General features: G+C 40.6%; 1 protein-coding gene across 1 annotated transcript in view; it reads right to left on the reverse strand.

Moving 5' to 3' along the window:
* ofcc1 (orofacial cleft 1 candidate 1) overlaps window positions 1-19,203 on the reverse strand; it is a 137,250-nt gene that overhangs the window by 103,183 nt on the left and 14,864 nt on the right. Inside the window, exons 10-15 of the mRNA XM_088072344.1 lie at window positions 17,303-17,545; window positions 12,936-13,084; window positions 12,681-12,795; window positions 11,508-11,808; window positions 5,222-5,313; window positions 3,293-3,438 (exon numbers count right to left, since the gene is read on the reverse strand). Of these exons, the coding sequence (XP_087928470.1) occupies window positions 3,293-3,438; window positions 5,222-5,313; window positions 11,508-11,808; window positions 12,681-12,795; window positions 12,936-13,084; window positions 17,303-17,545 (1,046 nt within the window). The remainder of the gene's footprint in view (window positions 1-3,292; window positions 3,439-5,221; window positions 5,314-11,507; window positions 11,809-12,680; window positions 12,796-12,935; window positions 13,085-17,302; window positions 17,546-19,203) is intronic.

Genomic DNA, 19,203 nt, shown 5'->3' on the forward strand with positions numbered 1-19,203 from the left:
GTGAGAATGACTTTGATTAAAACAGGTTTCTCTCCTCAAAACCAGAGTAGAAAAAGAAATAGTTGGGTGACATTGATGAGACAGAATGCTAAAGCTGATTGGCAATAATCATGGATGCATGAAAATCGAAATCTGTATGAGCAACAACAACTAAGAGCAAAGCATTTGTTAGTATATGTGTGATTTTAAACTGTAACATGAGTTTTGATAATGCAAGCTAGCAACAGCAACTTCTCAATGTGCTGAGTACACTTACAGTAAAGTACTGTTAAAGTACCCACTAAGGTGTGAAATTAATTCAGTCTGAGTATGTTTACCTTTCCTAGAAGTTGTTGCCGCACTATCCGAAAGAATCAAATTGGCCCTATCGAATTACAACAGCTGTATTGAATCAGGTGCTTTGATTTTGCTCAGTGCTATACTGTGAGAAAAAAAGGTGGTTAAGATTACACTTGTAGACATCAAATAAGCTGGAAGGTCGGCAGGAGCCTTTCATGCATGTTCAAACAGATAGCAGCAGCATTGGAACTCAAAAAAACCGAGAAGAAGAATCATTCCCCGCCTTGTTTTCATAGTCTTTTTCATTTGCCCAGAATTGACTTGCATTGTCAATACTTGCAGTAAAAGGTGCATTGTGCTGTCTTTGAAATTGTAATTTGTGGTTTACAGTTATTAGGATTCCATATACCATGTAGGGTTTTATTTTTTCTGTTTTTGAGGGATAGATATACTTTTGAGGCTATCAGCCTGGAACTTTAAATAAAATAATTTAAAAGAGAACATAATAAAAAATTTCTAACTCCAAAAAATGCAGAGAGTAGCTGATCCTGGCCCCACTGAAACAAAAACTTTAAATTAAATATGAGTAAAATCATATATAATGGAGAAACCTAAACTCCAAGCTTCAAGGAGATGTGTTTCTAAGTAGTTCTGCTTGACTGAAGTCAGAAAAAAGAGGTAATGCATAAAGTACATTACTGTACATTGTGCCAAATTTATGTGAGTGACACTGTGATGTCATAGATGCATTTATAAACTCTAAGTTGTCATACCTGCAGTAATATTATTTTATTTATAGACAGTTAACAGACAGTTGTGTCCCTAACATGAAGTTAGACTTTGAAGTCACACCTGCAGCTACATATTAGAGATTTACTCTTGTTATAAGTGTGGGTAGTGTACACACTGTGGAGCTCTATGAGACACTGGCTTGCTTTATTTCGATACATTTCTTTACATTTATTTGACTCTTTGAATAAAGTGTCCTGCCTGTAACGTTTCAGATGCACTGTGTTAAATATTTTGTGTGATTCTCAGACTATCCTCACTGAATCTTACTGTTTCTAAGTGTTTGCTTAATAATGCATGAGCATCTGATTTGCACATTTGTGCCGGGACGCCCTATAAAAATCTCAATGAGCTCAATCTCTTGTGGCTCAATAGATGGCAGTAATATCCCTCAATCACTGCAGTATGAATCCTCATCCCACATAAAATGCATGTGTACGCACACTGGTGCGCACAAGTACTGTACACAGACACAGTCGAGGGATGATGTACACGTAAACGCAAACACACTCCCACGCGCATGCACAAATACATATAAACACACACGCAAAGATACAAACAGAGCACTCAAAAATGCCAGAAGAGATGGAGATGACATCATTACGGCAAATAAAAAAAAAAAATCAGTAAACAGTTCCTTTCGTCTGCATCTCTGTTAGTCCTCAGGTGATGTAGAGAATCCTAAGTCAAACAGCACAGTGGGAGAGATGGGTGAGGGTATGACTTTGAGGCTGCAGTGTCTTTAACTTCATTGTGAAAGCCAACACTGGCACCGTATCTTTTTAATGTTCTGATTAGGCGAGGGCAAAAAAAAAAGCAGCCTTTAGCTCAGAGATACTGTAATGTGTGTGCTTGTAAAGATAAAATCAATAGCAGCAGCACCTTCACAGGGCATCAGGGAACCGCCAGGGCTCCAACTCAATACAATCCGTACCTATAACTGACAGAAATGTCTCATCTCACGGAACCCAGCGACTGCTCAGAGGTAAAAAAGCGGCACTATGAATAATCGTGAAAACCATTTAATTGTGTCCCTTTGTGTGCAGCCTGCCTGGGTTTTCTGTGTTCGTTTTGTATTCACTCTCCCTCAAGATAGTCCCTGTGTCGTCATTTGTTGGCAGGATACGCTGGTAATCATTTGAATTCCCCCAGTATGTTCAGAAGATGTCAGGGAGTAGTCTCTGATCTTGTTTAATATGTGACCAGCAGCTATAAATTACCAACTCCCAGAAATGAGGAAACATGGGTACTTTTAAATCTCCAGGGAGAGCTCTCTTTCTGTCTCCCTCACACACATAGACTCCCTCTCTCTGCCTCTCTCCCCCCCAGTGTACTTGTGTGTGTGGTAATCCCCTCCCCTTAATTTAGTTGACGTTCAAATAAAAACAAATACCTGTGACTTTTTTGTTGAAATAAGCAATTTTGCTTTTAGCCTATTTCGATGCTCTATGGGCATACAGTGCCGCACCTTGTTGCATTTAACACATTTGGCCAAGGTGTTTGAAATGCTGTGTTTCCTGCTTTGTTTATATTTCATATATCCCTGTTTTCTCATTACAATCAAATGCTGTAAGCCACGGAGAAGAAAAGGGGAACAAATTTTTCCAAACCTTCCTTTGTTGCATTTTGTCGTGCAGAGGGAAAGAAAGAAACAAACCACATAAAGACATAACGGGTGTAGGTTGGGCAATTGTTTGGTACACATGAGCAATATTGTTACGATCAAAATTAGTTTGAGTGAGACTTAGTCTTTTGTCTCAAAACAAATTTTATCTTACAATTTTTGCATTATTTTAGAAATTTCAGTCCATATTAATTCTAATGCAGAAAAGTCAAAACTGTAGGCCATTATTGACAGTATACTTTCCCCGCTTTTTAACAAACTTCTCACACAGTGCGACTTTTAGATTAGGCGGTGAGGCTCTGAAAATGACTTTGCCTGCGACTTGTTTACAAATTAAAATTGAGCTATACAAGGTTAAAACCAGCAGATGCAAACTCCATTTAGTTAGGATTTCCCTTGGAAGACGTGACTACTGTATCTATATCTGTACAGGAGGTGTTCTAGGCACATTTTATTGTCAGTGTCTGTCTGCTTGATGCCGTGCACAATACTGTCTGTGAGGCACAGAAACCAGTTGTCACCCACGTTTTTCTTCCCTTCTTTTTTTCCCACGTTTGAATTTTGTGAGTCTGAGGCAGGATAATGAGTGGTGAGACTTACTGTAGGGAGAATGTATACTCCTCCATCTCCTCCGTGGAGAGGTTCTCCATTGAAGGCTGCATCTTCTGTTTGTCTGCCTGCCGAGGCGGCGCGCTGCTGCCGCTCATGCTGGGGCCGCAGCTATTTGTCTTCTTGATTGGCTTCTTCTGTGAGGAGCAGAAATCGGGGAGAACACATGCGGATGTCATTTGTAATCAAAGCAGGAAACAGGCCCCGGAATTTATCTTGGGGGATGCACACGGTGACAGTGACAGTGTGCGTGGCACTTTGGAGCCTCTCCTATATCTCAGCCGCGCCTCAATTGACACGAGACAAGAATGACGGCAGAAATCGCATACGGCACGCCATCATTCAAGTTGAGTTCATTTGGGAAACGTGAGTACAGTGACGGTGGTGTTAAATATGTGATATTTGAGCAGCTGGCACTGTTTTTTTCCACACAAGTCGTTTACTGTCATCGTCATAAACACAGTCAAATGGAGTTAGGAAGTGGGGTTTTAAATATTTCACCAAGGTACTTGGGAGCAGATATTATTTGTTAAGCCGCCAACATGTTAACGGCTTGCTTTCCCTGGCCCTGTCAGCCCTGCCTGTGTTGCCCTTGGGTGGGCTTAGTGCCTTTCTGCTTGAAGTTGTGAAATACTCACTGATGTATGTTAATGAGATCCACAGTTGGAATAAGCAACCCCTCTCTTTCTTCCGCCCCTGTCTAACTCTACCTCTCTCCATTTTTTTCATCTTCTCCTCTCCTCCTTCTTTCTCTCTCTCCCTCTGAGATAAACTGGGCCCAGGAAGTAGTAAATGGGCAGGGCCCCATAAAAGCTCCATCCGTTTTCATAGGGCAATCTTTGCCAAAGCAAGCTTGGATTCCAGAGTGATGATCACAATAAAAAGGTGGAAAGGAGCGGGAAAGAAAGCAGAGAGAAAAAAAATGCAGGAGATATATAAACCACAATGTTCTCTGGTGTCTCCCCACAATAAATTTAATGCAATACCTTAAGAGCGGATTCCGTATATAGCTGGATTCCTGCCCTGTGGGCAAAGTGGTCGCCTGGAGAAAATTCATTTTAATTAGGCCTGCACTGCAGGTTGAAGGGTTGAAATCTGATCCCTAGTGCTCCCAGGCTGGGGCAGGTTGGAGATCACTCCACTTAATCATTAGACAACTGGGTTCCACACCACGACATTTGACAGAGTTAGCAAGGTTTTAAAGATAGGGCCAAGAGGAGAAGATATTTTTTTTAAATCATGGTCTACAGAGGCTGCAGAGAAATAAAACCTCATATCAACAAACTCATTTATTTAACAGGTCATCGCTGATTAATGGTGGTCTAAAGAGCCTCTTGTACATCAGTAGAAGGAGGTTAGCAAGAATAAAGACTTAGGAGAGACAAAGGAGAGAGGTGGAAGGGGAGGACATATATGTGTGTGACAGACGGAGGCTTGATGTTGTTCATAGGCTTCTTACTACCTCAACAATAACATCACAACAACAAAAGGCCGCAGCGAAGGCACAATGGCAGGGGCGAACCGCGAGGCAGCAATGCCAGATCAGCACACAGAGTAATTTTGCAATTACCACTTCAAAGTATGGCAGGTAACATGCAGGCTTTGATTAATTTAGCTTAAGTCCTCTGTAGCACAGGAAGAGGCGTGTTTAGAGCGGCTTGGAGAAAAAAAAAGGGAGGCCTGGCTGGCATTGCTGATTTCACAGAATTTGAGCTGCTTTGGCTTGTCAAGCAGATCAAAACTGGCTTTGAAGGCTGAAAAATACCTGTTAGTGTGAAATGTATTTTGACAAATCTCAGATAATAAGCCGGGGAGGTGTGTGTAGGGGTGCAGAAAGGGGTGGGAAGGGAAGGGAAGGGGAAAGCAGAGAGGGTGCTCATTTCAAGGGTGGGAACACTTTCCCTTAAATCACAGTGTTACCTTGTAGTGAATCCCACCCTCTGCCTTCTCTCTGCATGGATCACCCTTCTCCGCCGTGTTTCTAGAAATGGCTCCCGAGGAGGAATTCTTCCCTACACCCCCCCCCAAAGAAAAAGAGAAGTAACGTGCAGTGAGTGTAAAAAAGAATGAAAGGTTCATGTTTGTTTTCTTTTGCAAACCACATCTGGCAATCATACTGAGGATCAAGGGTGGGTGAGTGGTATTTATATTACGAAATCCAAATGATTACAAGTATACGCTTGTTAAAAGTACTGATGAAATACTCCAAAATGCAATGATGGAAATTGACAAAAAAAAAAAAATCACAATTATGAAAAAATAAAATTAATACATCACAATACAAATTAAAAGTTTCCATTTACATTTTTTCTGACAAAAAATTGTTAAATGCTAAAAAAAATTCAGGTTTGTAATGACACTTTACACGAGAAGAATTACTGTTAAAAAAAATGCTGTTTGCAATCCCAAGAAATCAAATAAAATAGTCTTGTATTTCTAAACACACTGCAAGTGTTGCTTTTGTCTTGTTGTTCTACTCGGAGGCAGGTAGTGAAGATGTTTTGGTAAACTATCTGGAGACTTGCAAAAGCAACAAAGGCTGATTTGACTCTTTACAGAGAGAGGTAGGAGTGTTAACTTATAGAGCTCCCACTGCACAGTCATCTCTGTCTCCTACAATCTCACAGCTGAACCTTCCCAGCCTCAACGCTCTAATGTATGCAATTAGAAATGATGAAAAATCGAAAAAGAAATTAAGTTTGGTTGTAATACATTTCCCCATTCTTCTCTTCTTTGGGAAATTACTTTTGAAGTATTTTTTCATCCTAACCCTCTTTTTTCTTTTCTCTCTCTCTCTATCTGTCTCCCTCTTTTTTTTTTGCTGTAATTTAAATGGTAAGCCGCCAGATGTGTGTCTCATGCTTGAAGAGTCGGAGATCTGCATTATTTAGCATATTAACATTCACAGAATTTAAAAAAGGGTTCCTGCATTGCCTGGAGGTTGTAATTAAGTAAACCTTAGCTTGATACATGTAAAAATCTCACTATGTGAAACTTTTCTCCCCCCGTGGAACCAGTCACATCTATATGATGCATATGGAAACCTCAGCGATGATATAATTTTTTTTCTCGCTGCGGGATTAAATATATCAGTGATAATAACTTAAATATAGGCGAAACATCAGAAATCCTTCTGACAGCTAAAATGTACTTAAATGGCAGGACGAGGCTGCTCGCTGCTATTTTTAAGTGAGTCGGAAATCAGATTTCATCCTAACACAGATGTAGTTTTTAATTACCACCACTTTGCTGGTAAACATGTGGAGTGCCTACAGTCACAAGGTAATAAGGTTATATTTGTTCTATTCTAGGAATGAAATAATTTATATTTCTACATTTTCACGACATTACATAACTATATACTTAATTTTGTGTCAGTGTTAAGATTCCAATCACCTTATATCGGTCAAATATTTTGTGCATAATTATATCGTAATGCCTGGACTTGAGAACAAGATATTTTTACACACTCTGTAAGTGAATTAAAAAATGACAAATGACTGCCATGAGGAAATGTCAAATGAAAAAGCACTTAAAAAGCATGGGGAGGTGGATTGTGTCAAGAGGCAAAAAGTCAGAAAGCTTTCAAATATGTAAATATTAGAACTTGGTCAGTTTTGCTTTTTCGACACTGTATTTACCCAGAGAGAAAATTCACTGCATTCTGCATTTCTAACTTTTAAAACATCCAAATCAACTGTTTTTCATTCAAGTTGTAGGGCATTGTTTTAATAGTTTATTGCTAATATTCTAAGTAGAAGAGCACTTGAGCAAATATTATATTTCAGCAAAGTATGTGTTTGTTGCTCTGCAAACAGTATGAGACAGAGCAAAGCGGCCCATGGGCCTGGCCAGCTGCTTTAATGCACACACTCACACCACACACACACAGACACACACAAACTAACACACACACACCTCAATCTCTATTAGCAACAACAACAGCAACCTTAGACTCACGGAATTAGACCACCATGGATTAGGATGCTTTCTTCGACTGCACAACCACACACACAAACACACACACACACACACTCATTACACCAGGCCCCACTTGCTAATGCGCAGACGCTGTGGATCCAGAATGAGCGCGGAGGCAGCATCGACAGCTTCGACAGCTAAGGGCTACGTCTGTGAACTCGGAGCGCTGGAGCTGCCACAACTCCAGCCTCTCCGGGCACTCAAGGCCAACAACAAACTCCTTGTTATCCCCCTGCGCTCTGAGCTGTGTTAAAACCAGCGCGCGCACACACACACACACACACACACACACACACACACACACATCCCGTGTATACACTGTATTGACGCACCCACACACAGGAAGGCACACAAACAAAGATATTAATATGTAGACACTTGCATACATGCACAAACATTTTCCAGGGTGGAAATACAAATGAGTGTAGCTCACAACTGCATAACTCAACACACCTCCCTTCTCTCTTGCTTGCACACAAAAACAGGCCGAGGAAAAGCAAAAAGCCTGAGGGCCGTAACACTGTCGAGACCCCATCACTGTGTTACCGGTGAGATGCAACCAGGCTGAGATGGCGGCTCTTGCTCACCTAGGCCCCTAATTGCCTGATGACTGGTCCAAAGTTACAGAGGGATCAAAGGTCACTGACTCATGGATTACCCCCGGGTCCACGTCCGGATCTTGTGTGAAGGTTGCTATGATACGGTAAGGATTCAGTGTCATTGTATGCATTGTAATGACAATAACAGACACTCAGTGCATATGTACATGTGCTGGTTTTTTTTCCCCACACACGGATGAAGTCTGTTGCTCTTTAGAGTCAAATATGTCTTTATCATGTTTCACTTGCGTTATCGCACAAAAACTGGGAATTTTCAGTGCGCTTTGGAGGCAATACACTGTCACCTTTGGGTGTATTTATTCGCCACATACAGTCCTTTTGGCTTGTTTACCACACCCACTGTGAGCATTTACACGTGTATCTCTGCAAACAGGCTTCCATCCATTTGGAATCCGGACATTGTTGAATTAATCGGCAGGATGCAGACTGCGACTGATTGAGAGCCTATGATGTAACGTTGTGGTTTGAGACTCTGATGACTGGGACCCGGCCTGGAGGGGAGCACATCCTGAAAGTGCAGGGCAGCGCTCCAAAGAAGACATTAGATGAGGAATCCTCGAAATCACTATCGGCGCTCAAGGGGATGGATGTTACGATGCATTTCTTAAAAAAAAAAAAGAGGCAGAGAAATGAAGCAGCAATACAGTTATGGCAGAATCATCAGCGTGCTCACAGTGATCCACTGAAGGCGATCATGAAACAAGACGCTAATCTAATTAGTCGTTTGGGTTCAAACAAACCCAATGTAACTGGATCATTCAGTTAATGTGAAAGGTCACTTAACCCAGCCTGCCTCAGGCTAATCTCTACGTTAAAACACCAAATAAACTTCATTATGCTTGGACGAGTCAACTGAGGTAAATCAGGATTATTATCATCCAATGGCAAGTTAATCTGAAACACAAAAAAATCACACACAACACCACTACAGTAATCGTCTGATTTTTCGATCAAAACTTGTCAGAGTTATTATCTTGGATTGGGATGTCAGGTTTTGTTCTGTAATAGACACCTCACCACGCACCGTGATTTTTCTACGGGGATTAATTAACTTAAGGCCTCAGGAATACAAACTTCCAGTCTCACTGTCAAGCTCTGCTGTGTGTACGTTATCGCAATGACAAGAGGTCTCCATATACTTGTCCTGATTCTGAGACAAACGGGTAATGAGGAAAAATCCTGGCGTCACACGCGCAGAGAGAGAGCGATCTCCTCACAGCACATATCAGAAACAGAGAGGCATGAAATGGGAAGGAAACGTCTGAAACCCCAAGACTTGACAGAGGACTGAGGAAGGGGATAATTTGTTCTTCTTCTCCTCGCTGAATTGGATTTCCATTTTTTTGGCTAGGTTAAAGTTGTCCGTCCGATCACTCCCTTCAACCTTGACGTAATCTCCCCATCTGAGTGCCGTAATTCGCTCCAGAGGTAATGCAAAATGAACAGATCTGTATGCAAATGAGGCCCAAACGTCAGATCGGCTTAGGGAACGGCGTGGATGAGGTGTTGTGCAGGACACCCTTGATCCGTTATTTCACTTGCGGATCGTGTTCACTTCCCAAGCAACCTCCTCACCTGACTGCAAGTATGTGTGTGTGCTGGCGTCCATGTCTGCGTGAGAGCAGGGTATGCAGCCGTGTGTGTTGAAGAGACCTGGTACCTTTTGCCTTGTGTGGCAGAACATAAATCTCCCATAGTGAGTGGCTCCCTCCCTCCCTCGCTCGCTCCCTTTCTCTCCCTTTCTGGAAAGGCAGTCAGTTCGTTGGGGACACTTCCCTTGTGGGCGTTAGGATCTCTGTGGGGGGTCACAGGTCAGTCGGCGGAGGAAGCGACAAGCTGTGAAATGTAAAAGACCAATTTCTTCCACATGTTTCAGTGCTGGGAGAACACTGCCAAGCTGTCAGCCGGCATCACGTTTAAAATGGGCCAGGGTGCTACCCAGCAGACCTGTCACAACTCATTTGTAATTAAAAAGCCTGTGTGATGTTTAAAGCAGAGCACCCCAGAAACTTTTGAGGACTGTTAAATAAAGATGAGCTGTGCGTGCAAAAAAAAAAAGAAAAGGGAAAAAAAGGGATGTATTAATAACAAAGAAGCTAGCCAGTGGCCTTTGTAGTAGATCAATACCAAATGAGTCTGGATTTGATTCCTGGCTATGGCCAGGATGTTGGATTACTTAGGTGGGAAACAGGAATAGTATGTTTTTAAAATGAGGAGGTGGATCTTTATTACTATTAACAGAAGTCATTAGCCACCTCTAGATGTGGTTACAATTGTGGTATGACTTTGTCTGGACCTACAGATAAGCAGGGAAACCACATCAGAATAGTTCATCAGTGCATCTGATGGATACATATTTTAACTACAACTTAGGATCATATTGGAACATTTGCCAGCAAGCATTCAAGAAAAGCAAAGTCGAAGCAATCCATCGCAAAACTGAAACATGGAAACATAATCACATTCACACCTGGGAATGTAAGTCTCAAACCAACCTGAACTGCATATCTTTGGACTGTAGGAGGAAACCGGAGCACTTGGAGAAAAAAAATAGCCCAAATGCGAGGGGGGACAAGCAAACTCCACACAGAAAGACCATTCTTGCTGCAAAGTAACACTAAGCACTCAACCACTATGCAGCCGCTACAACAGTTAATCTCTAACTAAAATAATTTCATTCTCTCCTAGTACCTCTGGGAAATAAGTGATACAATCAGCGGTAATCAGAATACATTTTAAACAAGCGTATTCCAGCGTATAATGGGACAGGTTACAACTTCAAGACGGTAAAAAGAAATGTGTGATGGATGGATCTCAGTCAAATAGCAGAGACAATATAAAAATGCTCTATTTGAAATCACGATTATACATTTTTACTGCATTAAAATGGTAAAAAGTCAACCCCAGTGTAAACCACAACCTAATAGAACTATTTGTGTCTGCCAAGTCAAAACGCTCAGTTTAGTTTAGCTTAGTTAGGCACAAAATCAATTAAATAGCATTGCACTATGTGAATGTAAGACTCAGAGACTGCAAATTTTTCCCAAATGTACTGTTTGAATATTTAACTGCCAAGAAAAATTTAACTGAACTTATACGTGGCAGCCACAGTGCTTTGTAACAGTAGTATGTGTGGCAGCTAATACTGGCCATCGTTTATTTTAAGTACATCAATAAAAGTCAAAGAAAGTTACGATCTACATTTCATGCTGTTGCCATGCTGTCAGTTTATTAGTTTATGGAATGTTTCTTTGACATTGAACCAACGAGGGTTTGTTTACTTATTTGAGTGATGGTTGCATTATCAAAACGTTTTATCTGAAGTTGTTACAACTCTACTAGTGTTGTGCATGTTGCCATGTGCCAGAACTAACACTAATGCTACAGTGTATCTGTTGGATTTTTGCATATAATCTAACTGAGAAAACATACTTTGTTTGATTTAACTTCTGTCTGTCAAGCTTGGCCCACTGTCTACTACCCAACCCTACCCTCAAGCACATCCACCTCGGCCTGCCATTCTTCTCATCCCAGTGCTTGTGACATTAGGGTGGCATTTTCTCCCCACTGTGGCATAGTTGGGGGTTTTAACATTGGACCCCTACCTGGCAGAGATGAGGAAGAGCAAGCTGAATCAGCTGACAGGTGGAGAGGCGACCCCCGGTGAGAGTGTACCACAGCAGGCTCTCCTGCTCTGCTGCTGGGGCCCGCATGCGCCTGCTGTTGAGGGTATAACTGATGACGGAGCTGGGCCTGTGATGGGGGCTGGGGCTGGAGTGGCAGTTGACCTTGGTTTTGGTCATGATGGACCTCAGGTTGGGGCATGACAGGGGGGTTAGGTTGGGGAATCGATAATGGGATGCAGTGCTCTGATCCACCAGACGTTCCAGAAGGGAGCCTCTTTACCTGAAACACCACAAACAAGAGGGGGGTCTGTAGATGTGTGTGTGTGTGTGTGTGTGTGTGTGTGTGTGTGTGTGTGTGTGTGTGTGTGTGTGTGTGTGTGTGTTCTCGGTCTACATATGGGCTCATTGAACATTAATGTAACCTCTTCATGTTAATGCCATCAGCAGTTATGTTCATATAATTCCATTGCATCACCACTGTTTGTAGGAAAACAGCATGTGCAAGTAATTACACTACAGGTGTTAGTGATCAAACTGCAGACAAAGCCAACTATTAGTATTTGTCATAGTGTGCCATAATGGCATAAAATAACTCAATTAAGAACATGAATGTGACTAGAATGAATACTGTGCATCCTTTTGTGCTGTACATCCGCAAAGATAGAAAAAAAGGCTATTTACATCCCTTGGAAATCAAAGCAGTAATGATAATGCAGTAATATGAACAACATGTCACAGTCGAAGGGACAAATAAAGAGACAAGCTCAAGACAGAGAGCTTTGTTCTGGCTTTTAATTCAATTAAGATGTTTACTAATCTAATCAATGCATCAGCTCAAATGCATCCGGAATTGCTGGGTAAAGATGTGGTTCTAGTTTGCTCTCTGGGGCCAATTTCCAATTGCTCCGCAAAAGCTTTTTATCATAGAAAATCAAAAAATCCAACCCCCACCTATCCAGATCCACCATCCTGCCTCCCAAATAATAGGGGAGGAGTGAAGGAAAACATGCGCGCACGCGCACACACACACACACACACGATTAAACATGACTCATACCTGCACGCAACTATGAATATGACATGAAAAAAACAACAGATAAGAATCATCAAAAGAAACACGCATGCACATGTTTCCTAATCGCGCACACACACCTGAAAGTACAGGTTGCACAGCCAGTGGTCTAGATCAGAGGAGATGACGGCTTCAATCTTTTTAAACTGGTCCAGTTGTGTATTCGGCTCCCCCCTGAGCAGAGGGGTTTTGAACCTGGGTCAATGACACATAACAGGTAATTGTCACTTCACAAGCAAATGCACGTAATGTTGTTTTCAAACTCGTCTGAAATTATAATTTCATGTCGCATCATGGGCTGTTTTGCCGGTGTCAGAGTAGTGTTGTGACCTGACCTGCCCTGGACGAGACCCAGGTTCAGACCACAAACAGGAAATGCTCCCCAAGCCAGCACAGAGCTGATGTGGCTGCTGTCTCCCGGTAGAGCAATCAGTTGGAATACCAGCGCCATGGCGGGAACGACCTCACAGGCGGCAGGTAAGATCTGCAGACACAGAAGAAGGCACGAAGTCACTCACAATTCCACTCAGTCAAGCACACATGCCTGCAGGCACACGCACTAACGTATGCACACATATGCAGACAGATTGATACAAACAGTACTGCAGGAGCAAGCACGCAAACAGAAAGCCAGTGACAGACACACAAAGGGTCAGCGGTGGAAAGTATCTAATTACATTTATTATGCTGTGCTTGGGTACAAATATGAAGTATTTTTTACTTTACTTGAGTATTTTTTTTTTAATGCAATTTCTTCTCCACTACATTTTTAGTTCACTAGATTCATTAACAGCTTTAGTAACTTCAAGTTATAGTTCTCCATACCTTTCCTGATTTTCTAATAAACTGAAGGATGATGTTTTGATGAATTGTTCCTTTATATGTTGGGAAATTCTTTAGTTTTAAGCTAAATAATCTATTTTTAAACCCTCTTGGATCAGCTGGAAAATGCATCAAAACACAGCTGAAAACAGGGGTGTTTTTCTGACACAATGTTAAGATTTTACAGATATGGTGTCTCACAGGACACAGCCACCAACAAACGTATGATGATCTTACAGAATATAATGCATTTCTGTACATTAAACTACCAAACAGCATATAAATTTGTCAAAATTAGTACAACCTTTAAAAATATACAGCAGTAAAATGCAGCACACACATTAATGCAGCAGCTCTATTAATCCAAAAACATCACATATAAGAGTAAAACATTGATAGGAAACACTTTACTCCATAATGCCTACTTTACTTTAAATATTTTAAGCAGATTTTGCTGATAATACTTTTATACTTTTACTAAAGTAAGGGTGTGAATGCAGGACATTTTTTACAGTGTGGTATTAGTACTTTAGTTAAGTAAAGGATCTAAATACTTCTTTCAGCACTGCAGAGGGTAACAAACAGGACAGGAGCCCTCAGGGAGATACTTAATCTACATCCTAGTCTTGAATCCTCTTTTAACTTATTTCCGTGTTCTTTTTAGAGCCTTCTTAACTGCCATTCTTACCCGTCCAACCCAGCAAATTGCCTAAAAGGAGATGTTGGAATGATAAAAACTGTCGGCATCAAACACAGGGTGGAGAAGAAGTTGAGACTGCCGTTGTATTCCATGAGCTGACAGTTAGTGAATTTGCGATGCAGTGGGGCTACCATCAATCAAACTGATGATATTAAGGGTATCTCACGTGAAGTGAAAAGTGTTAGTGGTTAGCAGTCGATAGCAAACATTCTTATTTACCCAGAGAGCGGTGGGTTTGCTTAAAAAATGAACTGACAGTGAGCTGTGTGCCACTTCATCAATCACTGGGTGGAAATATTTTATCCTTTTATTAGTTGTAATGGAAAACGCAGGAGACTTGTTTTAACACATAAATCATGTGTATCCCTCCCACCCCCCTTGATAATCTGCTTTTGGTATGCACCTGTGAAATGATGGGTAGTAGTGTCTAACCCAGGACACAAATTTATGGCATAATATCACGGATTATGGATATTGAGGATATTTCATATTATTCATTTACTGTAAGAAATATGACCTGCATAAATAGTAATTTGTGTGCAAGTGTATATGTACGCAGTGCCTGCATGGGGACTCGTGCTCTTGTTTGCATATGCAGTATGTGTGTGTGTGTGTGTGTGTGTGTGTGTGTGTGTGTGTGTGTGTGTGTGTGTGAGAGAGAGAGAGAAGTGTTTCTGCAAGGTTTGTGAGATTGAATGATGTGTTTCAGACGTTTTCTCACTTCCTGTGTTAAAAATATCCGGTGTGATTCAAAACAGGCTGATGCTTTCTCATTTTAAAAAAAAAAAGAATGCATGTACAAAAATAATAAAATTGTGCAAGATGAAGCATGTAGTTTTTTGCCACATGACTGAACCTCCATCCATAATGACCAAAACATAGGACAAAAGAATAAAAAAGGAAAAAACAAGGGCAAATTCATGGATTTTCATACACACTTCAATGAACTTTTCATCTTTTTTCTCTTTTTTTCTCATTCCTTCTTCTGCCTTTAATATTAAAATGTGGAATCTTATGCATCTTCCGATTTAATGTAAAAACTGCACAAAAACCGTGGGCCTGACTCTTCTCATGTGCTCCTGCTTGCCAGCATATCCAAGACATCTCCAACTGAACTGAACTGTTTCTGTCTAAATCCAAACCCAGACGCACAAAGCAAAGGGTGAATGAAAAAAAGAAGGAGAGAGAGAGAGGGAGGAAAGGAAAATAAGCTCCTGGCTTCCTCTTACCATCACTAATTCCTCATTTCCTCTTAGAAGGCACTGCAAGCACTCCTGAAATCGCACGCTATAGTGTGGGCAAGAGAAGAGAGAGAGAAAACATCCAAGCCAATCCTGATAGTGGTGGAAACGCTGATCAGATTTGTCTGAGACTATCAATGGGGACGACAACAACAGGTTTGTCTATAAAGCACATTGGGGAGGAGAGGAGGGAAGGAAGACTGACATGAGGCATTTACCATGCCGTACTTAAACCTTTTTTACCTCTGAATCAGATCCCAGGTCCCCATTCAGTTTATGCCAGCTTTTACCCTGTCCTTTATGTTTGATGGGAGCTGCAGACAATATTATCAGGATGCTCGAGCTCAGTGAATACGCCCACCAGCAGATTGGCAGTGTCCACATGTGCTAAATGCTCCCGCTAAGGCCTTTAGAGTTGCCATCAGAACAGTGAAGGAGCCCTTTCTGAGCCTTTACAAAACTCTATGGAATCAGTAGGGACACTGGATTTAGTGGCTTCTGTTTTAAGGTTTCTCTTGTGAGTCTTGCATACTGTGCACACGCCATCAATAAATAAACATAAACAGAGATCTCTAATCCACTGGTCAATATCGACCATCCAAAACGGGTATGTAGGTTTTTAAGATTAGTACAGCTTCTATAGAGGATGTTTTCCCTCATATCAAGAGGTTTAGGAAAGTGGTTGTGAAACGTGCATAGATTTCATCTAATGTAATCTGCTGTGTTGCTCCATCAAACGGACCAAATATAAAAACATGTTAAGTCTTTGACTATACATTGGAAATGGAGGTTGAGATTTTATGAACTAAATTTAGTCAATTCTGCTTAACTTCTGTTTTTTCTTCTGTTATTCCCCCTGATCCAGCTCAGCTCAAAGACATGTAGAAACGAAACTAAATTTTTCACTGCGTTTGTACTCCATTTTCATTCCAATAAAACATTACTTCCTTATATAAATGAATAATTGATCTTGGGTTTGATTTACATGCATGGATTAAATGTCATGTTTGAAAAGTTGTTGTTTTATTCATACAGAGATCCCCGGAGAAAAACCTAGAGGCTGTGTGTGGCATATTTTCATATGCCGTCTTTTACAGCAATATGACTTCTCATAACCCTTTCAATCTTTACTCCAACTGATGAAACCAAGGGAAGGAGGAATTCAGAAATACTTTGGCAAAAATAAAAACTGAACATGCAGTCTGACAGGTTCTGTCATATTAGCAAAGCATGTTTTTTTGTTTGCTTTTATCTGAGGGAATGGTTTGTTTTTAAGATTGCATTTTACACATGTAAGTCTGAGTCCATATGTCATTGAAAGTGAGATTGCTTTAATTCCCTCAATGTCAAATTGCTTTCAGATAAGAGATGTTTTATATTTAAGTATTTTGCTGTAAATAAAAGAAATATTCAAAGCAGCTTCTCTAGGCATGATATGAATTAAGGGGTTCTGATTAAAAAAAAATGCACAGTCTCAAAACATAACCTGATTTTGTCCTTTCTTTCTTGAATAGAAAAATAATAGTGTCAAAAAAGGAAAGCAACATGTCACTGGTAGCTGCATATGCAGTTTCCCATCTATTTTTGACACACTCAAATATTTAAACAAGGCTAATAACAAGATGAAGTTAAAGACTGTAAATCAGCACACATCCAATACAAAGCTATGAAACTCACATACGCAGTGCGAAAAAAACTACGAGGCGAAACAAACATAGCTAGGGTCGGTTTTCACTTTCGCTGGCAATACTGTTCACAAATGCTAGGAAACAATCCCAGCGTAGTTACTTTCAAGCAGTCTGTAAATTTAGTTAAATAGCATGGTTTTTGGTTATTTTTCTTAACATACTTAAAATAATTTGATTTCTGAATTCTTACAGTTTCACCACCTAAATGTTTTAATATGTAAAATGTTTTGCTTTGACAAACATCTCCTCACCATGAACAGGCTCTGGTTGATGTGCAGGTCAATGTCGCAGAAGCGGCCCCGATGCTCGATTGGCTCGGTGGAGGTCGCGTATTGTTGCAGATCCTTCTTACTGCACCAGGCCAGAGCTGGACCCCCGAGACGGCTGTGAAGGCCCACACTGACAGCGTAGAGGCCCCTGGGTAGCTTGTCTCTGGTGGCTCTTAGACAACGCACACACACCTCCACAGGCTGAGGAGTTATGCTCTGGCTCCCCTTTAATAGACAAAGTGCATAACATATGATTTCATAACAATATTTTATCATCTCTATATCATATTAATTGATTTCATCACTGTGGACAGTCAGACTAATTGGGTACCATAATTGTTATCTTACTGGAGTACACACATGAAAGACAGATACAAATATATAAAAATTATTAACAGTAGAAATGTAAGGTGTACATGTCACACCTTACATAACCTGTTCAAACCAATTCTTTAGCATGACTGATTTATGGATGTTATGGAAGTGCAGGAATAAAACTTTATACTTCACTGAACAAACAGAGATTATTTATTGTCTAACACCAAATCTTAAGGGAAGACATTTGACTTATATTATCATAGCCTATGTTAGCAGCTTGAGAGAAACACACTGAAAACCCTTAGAATTAAAGGAAGACCGTAACGTCAGTATTTGCTTTGAATTTAAATTTTGATTTTGCGACTGTTAAGCAACTGCACCAAGCTACTCCATTATGTCTGTTAGTTGGATGTTACACTTTACAACCAAACTATCAACTACTGCATCAAACAACTTTAAAAGTAATTAGTCAAACTGCTTCTAAAACAAACAATTTGTTGACATTGCAAGGCTACCATCGTAAATGCTGTCAACAGGTATGTTATCTAATGCAATCCCCCCCCTTGCACCACTTACTAACGTAAAGCACTTTCAACTACTGTTTGGAAAAGTGCTATGTAAATAAAGTTTGCCTGCTTGGATACTTATCACGTCCAATGTTTTTCAAAACCCATCCGAAGTCATACTCAGGTGTTGTTGACATTAGCTATCTACGCCCTCTCCTTGTCTGTGTAAGTTAAGGAAACTAAAAAAACCAAACAATATCCAACTTATTTTCTTTTTCCTGTATTATATAAGGAGTGAATTTTAGCATCGCAAAGTGTTGTCTTCACTTGGGATTTTGAGAACAGGAGACTGGAGAATACTATAGCAATTTGAGCATATCCAAATGTAAGGTATTGACTAAGACACAAGTTGCATGTAATTTAATATAGGAGTGAAGTGAGATAAATATTGTGACCTTGCTGTATTCAGACTATGCCATGAAAAGACTTACAAGGGATACAGGAGATACAGGAGTACAGCATGGATGCAGTGTTAGAAGACTTTTTTTGTCACTCAACCTGCAGTGGATATAACTTTACTCTTGTCATTGCACTGACAACCCCGAAATTATACATTTTTACCCAGAAATAAATTGCAATTGATGATGTTGATGATGTTTTTTTGGAGTAGTAATCTTTATGACTTCAAATATGTTTACTGAACAAGTGTTTTTGTCCAGCTGCAGTGAAGCACTCATACATTTAAGACCAGTACAGCCGCAGGCTCCCATCTGGTGATCTCCATTCTACCATTTAGGGGTTAAGTGCCTTGCTCAAAGGTACATCAGCGTTCCTTGTTATCAAAGTTGAGAGTGATATTTATTTCCCCTGGCCACACTGCCCATTTATATGAAGGTTTCAAAACGCCAACCTTCTGGTAGAGAACTCATCCCACTAACCTTCAGGCTACATCAGCCCACTTGTTGTTTACTTGCTTGTTTGTTTTGGTGACATGTGCCTCTTTTTTAGGGCTTAGGATGAGTAATAGGGTAAGCTGGTGAGACAGTTTAGGTTTTTTTT

The sequence above is a fragment of the Plectropomus leopardus genome, chromosome 21, assembly GCF_026936395.1.
Source record: "Plectropomus leopardus strain MGB_pleo_1.0 chromosome 21, ASM2693639v1, whole genome shotgun sequence".
Lineage (NCBI taxonomy): Eukaryota > Metazoa > Chordata > Actinopteri > Perciformes > Serranidae > Plectropomus > Plectropomus leopardus.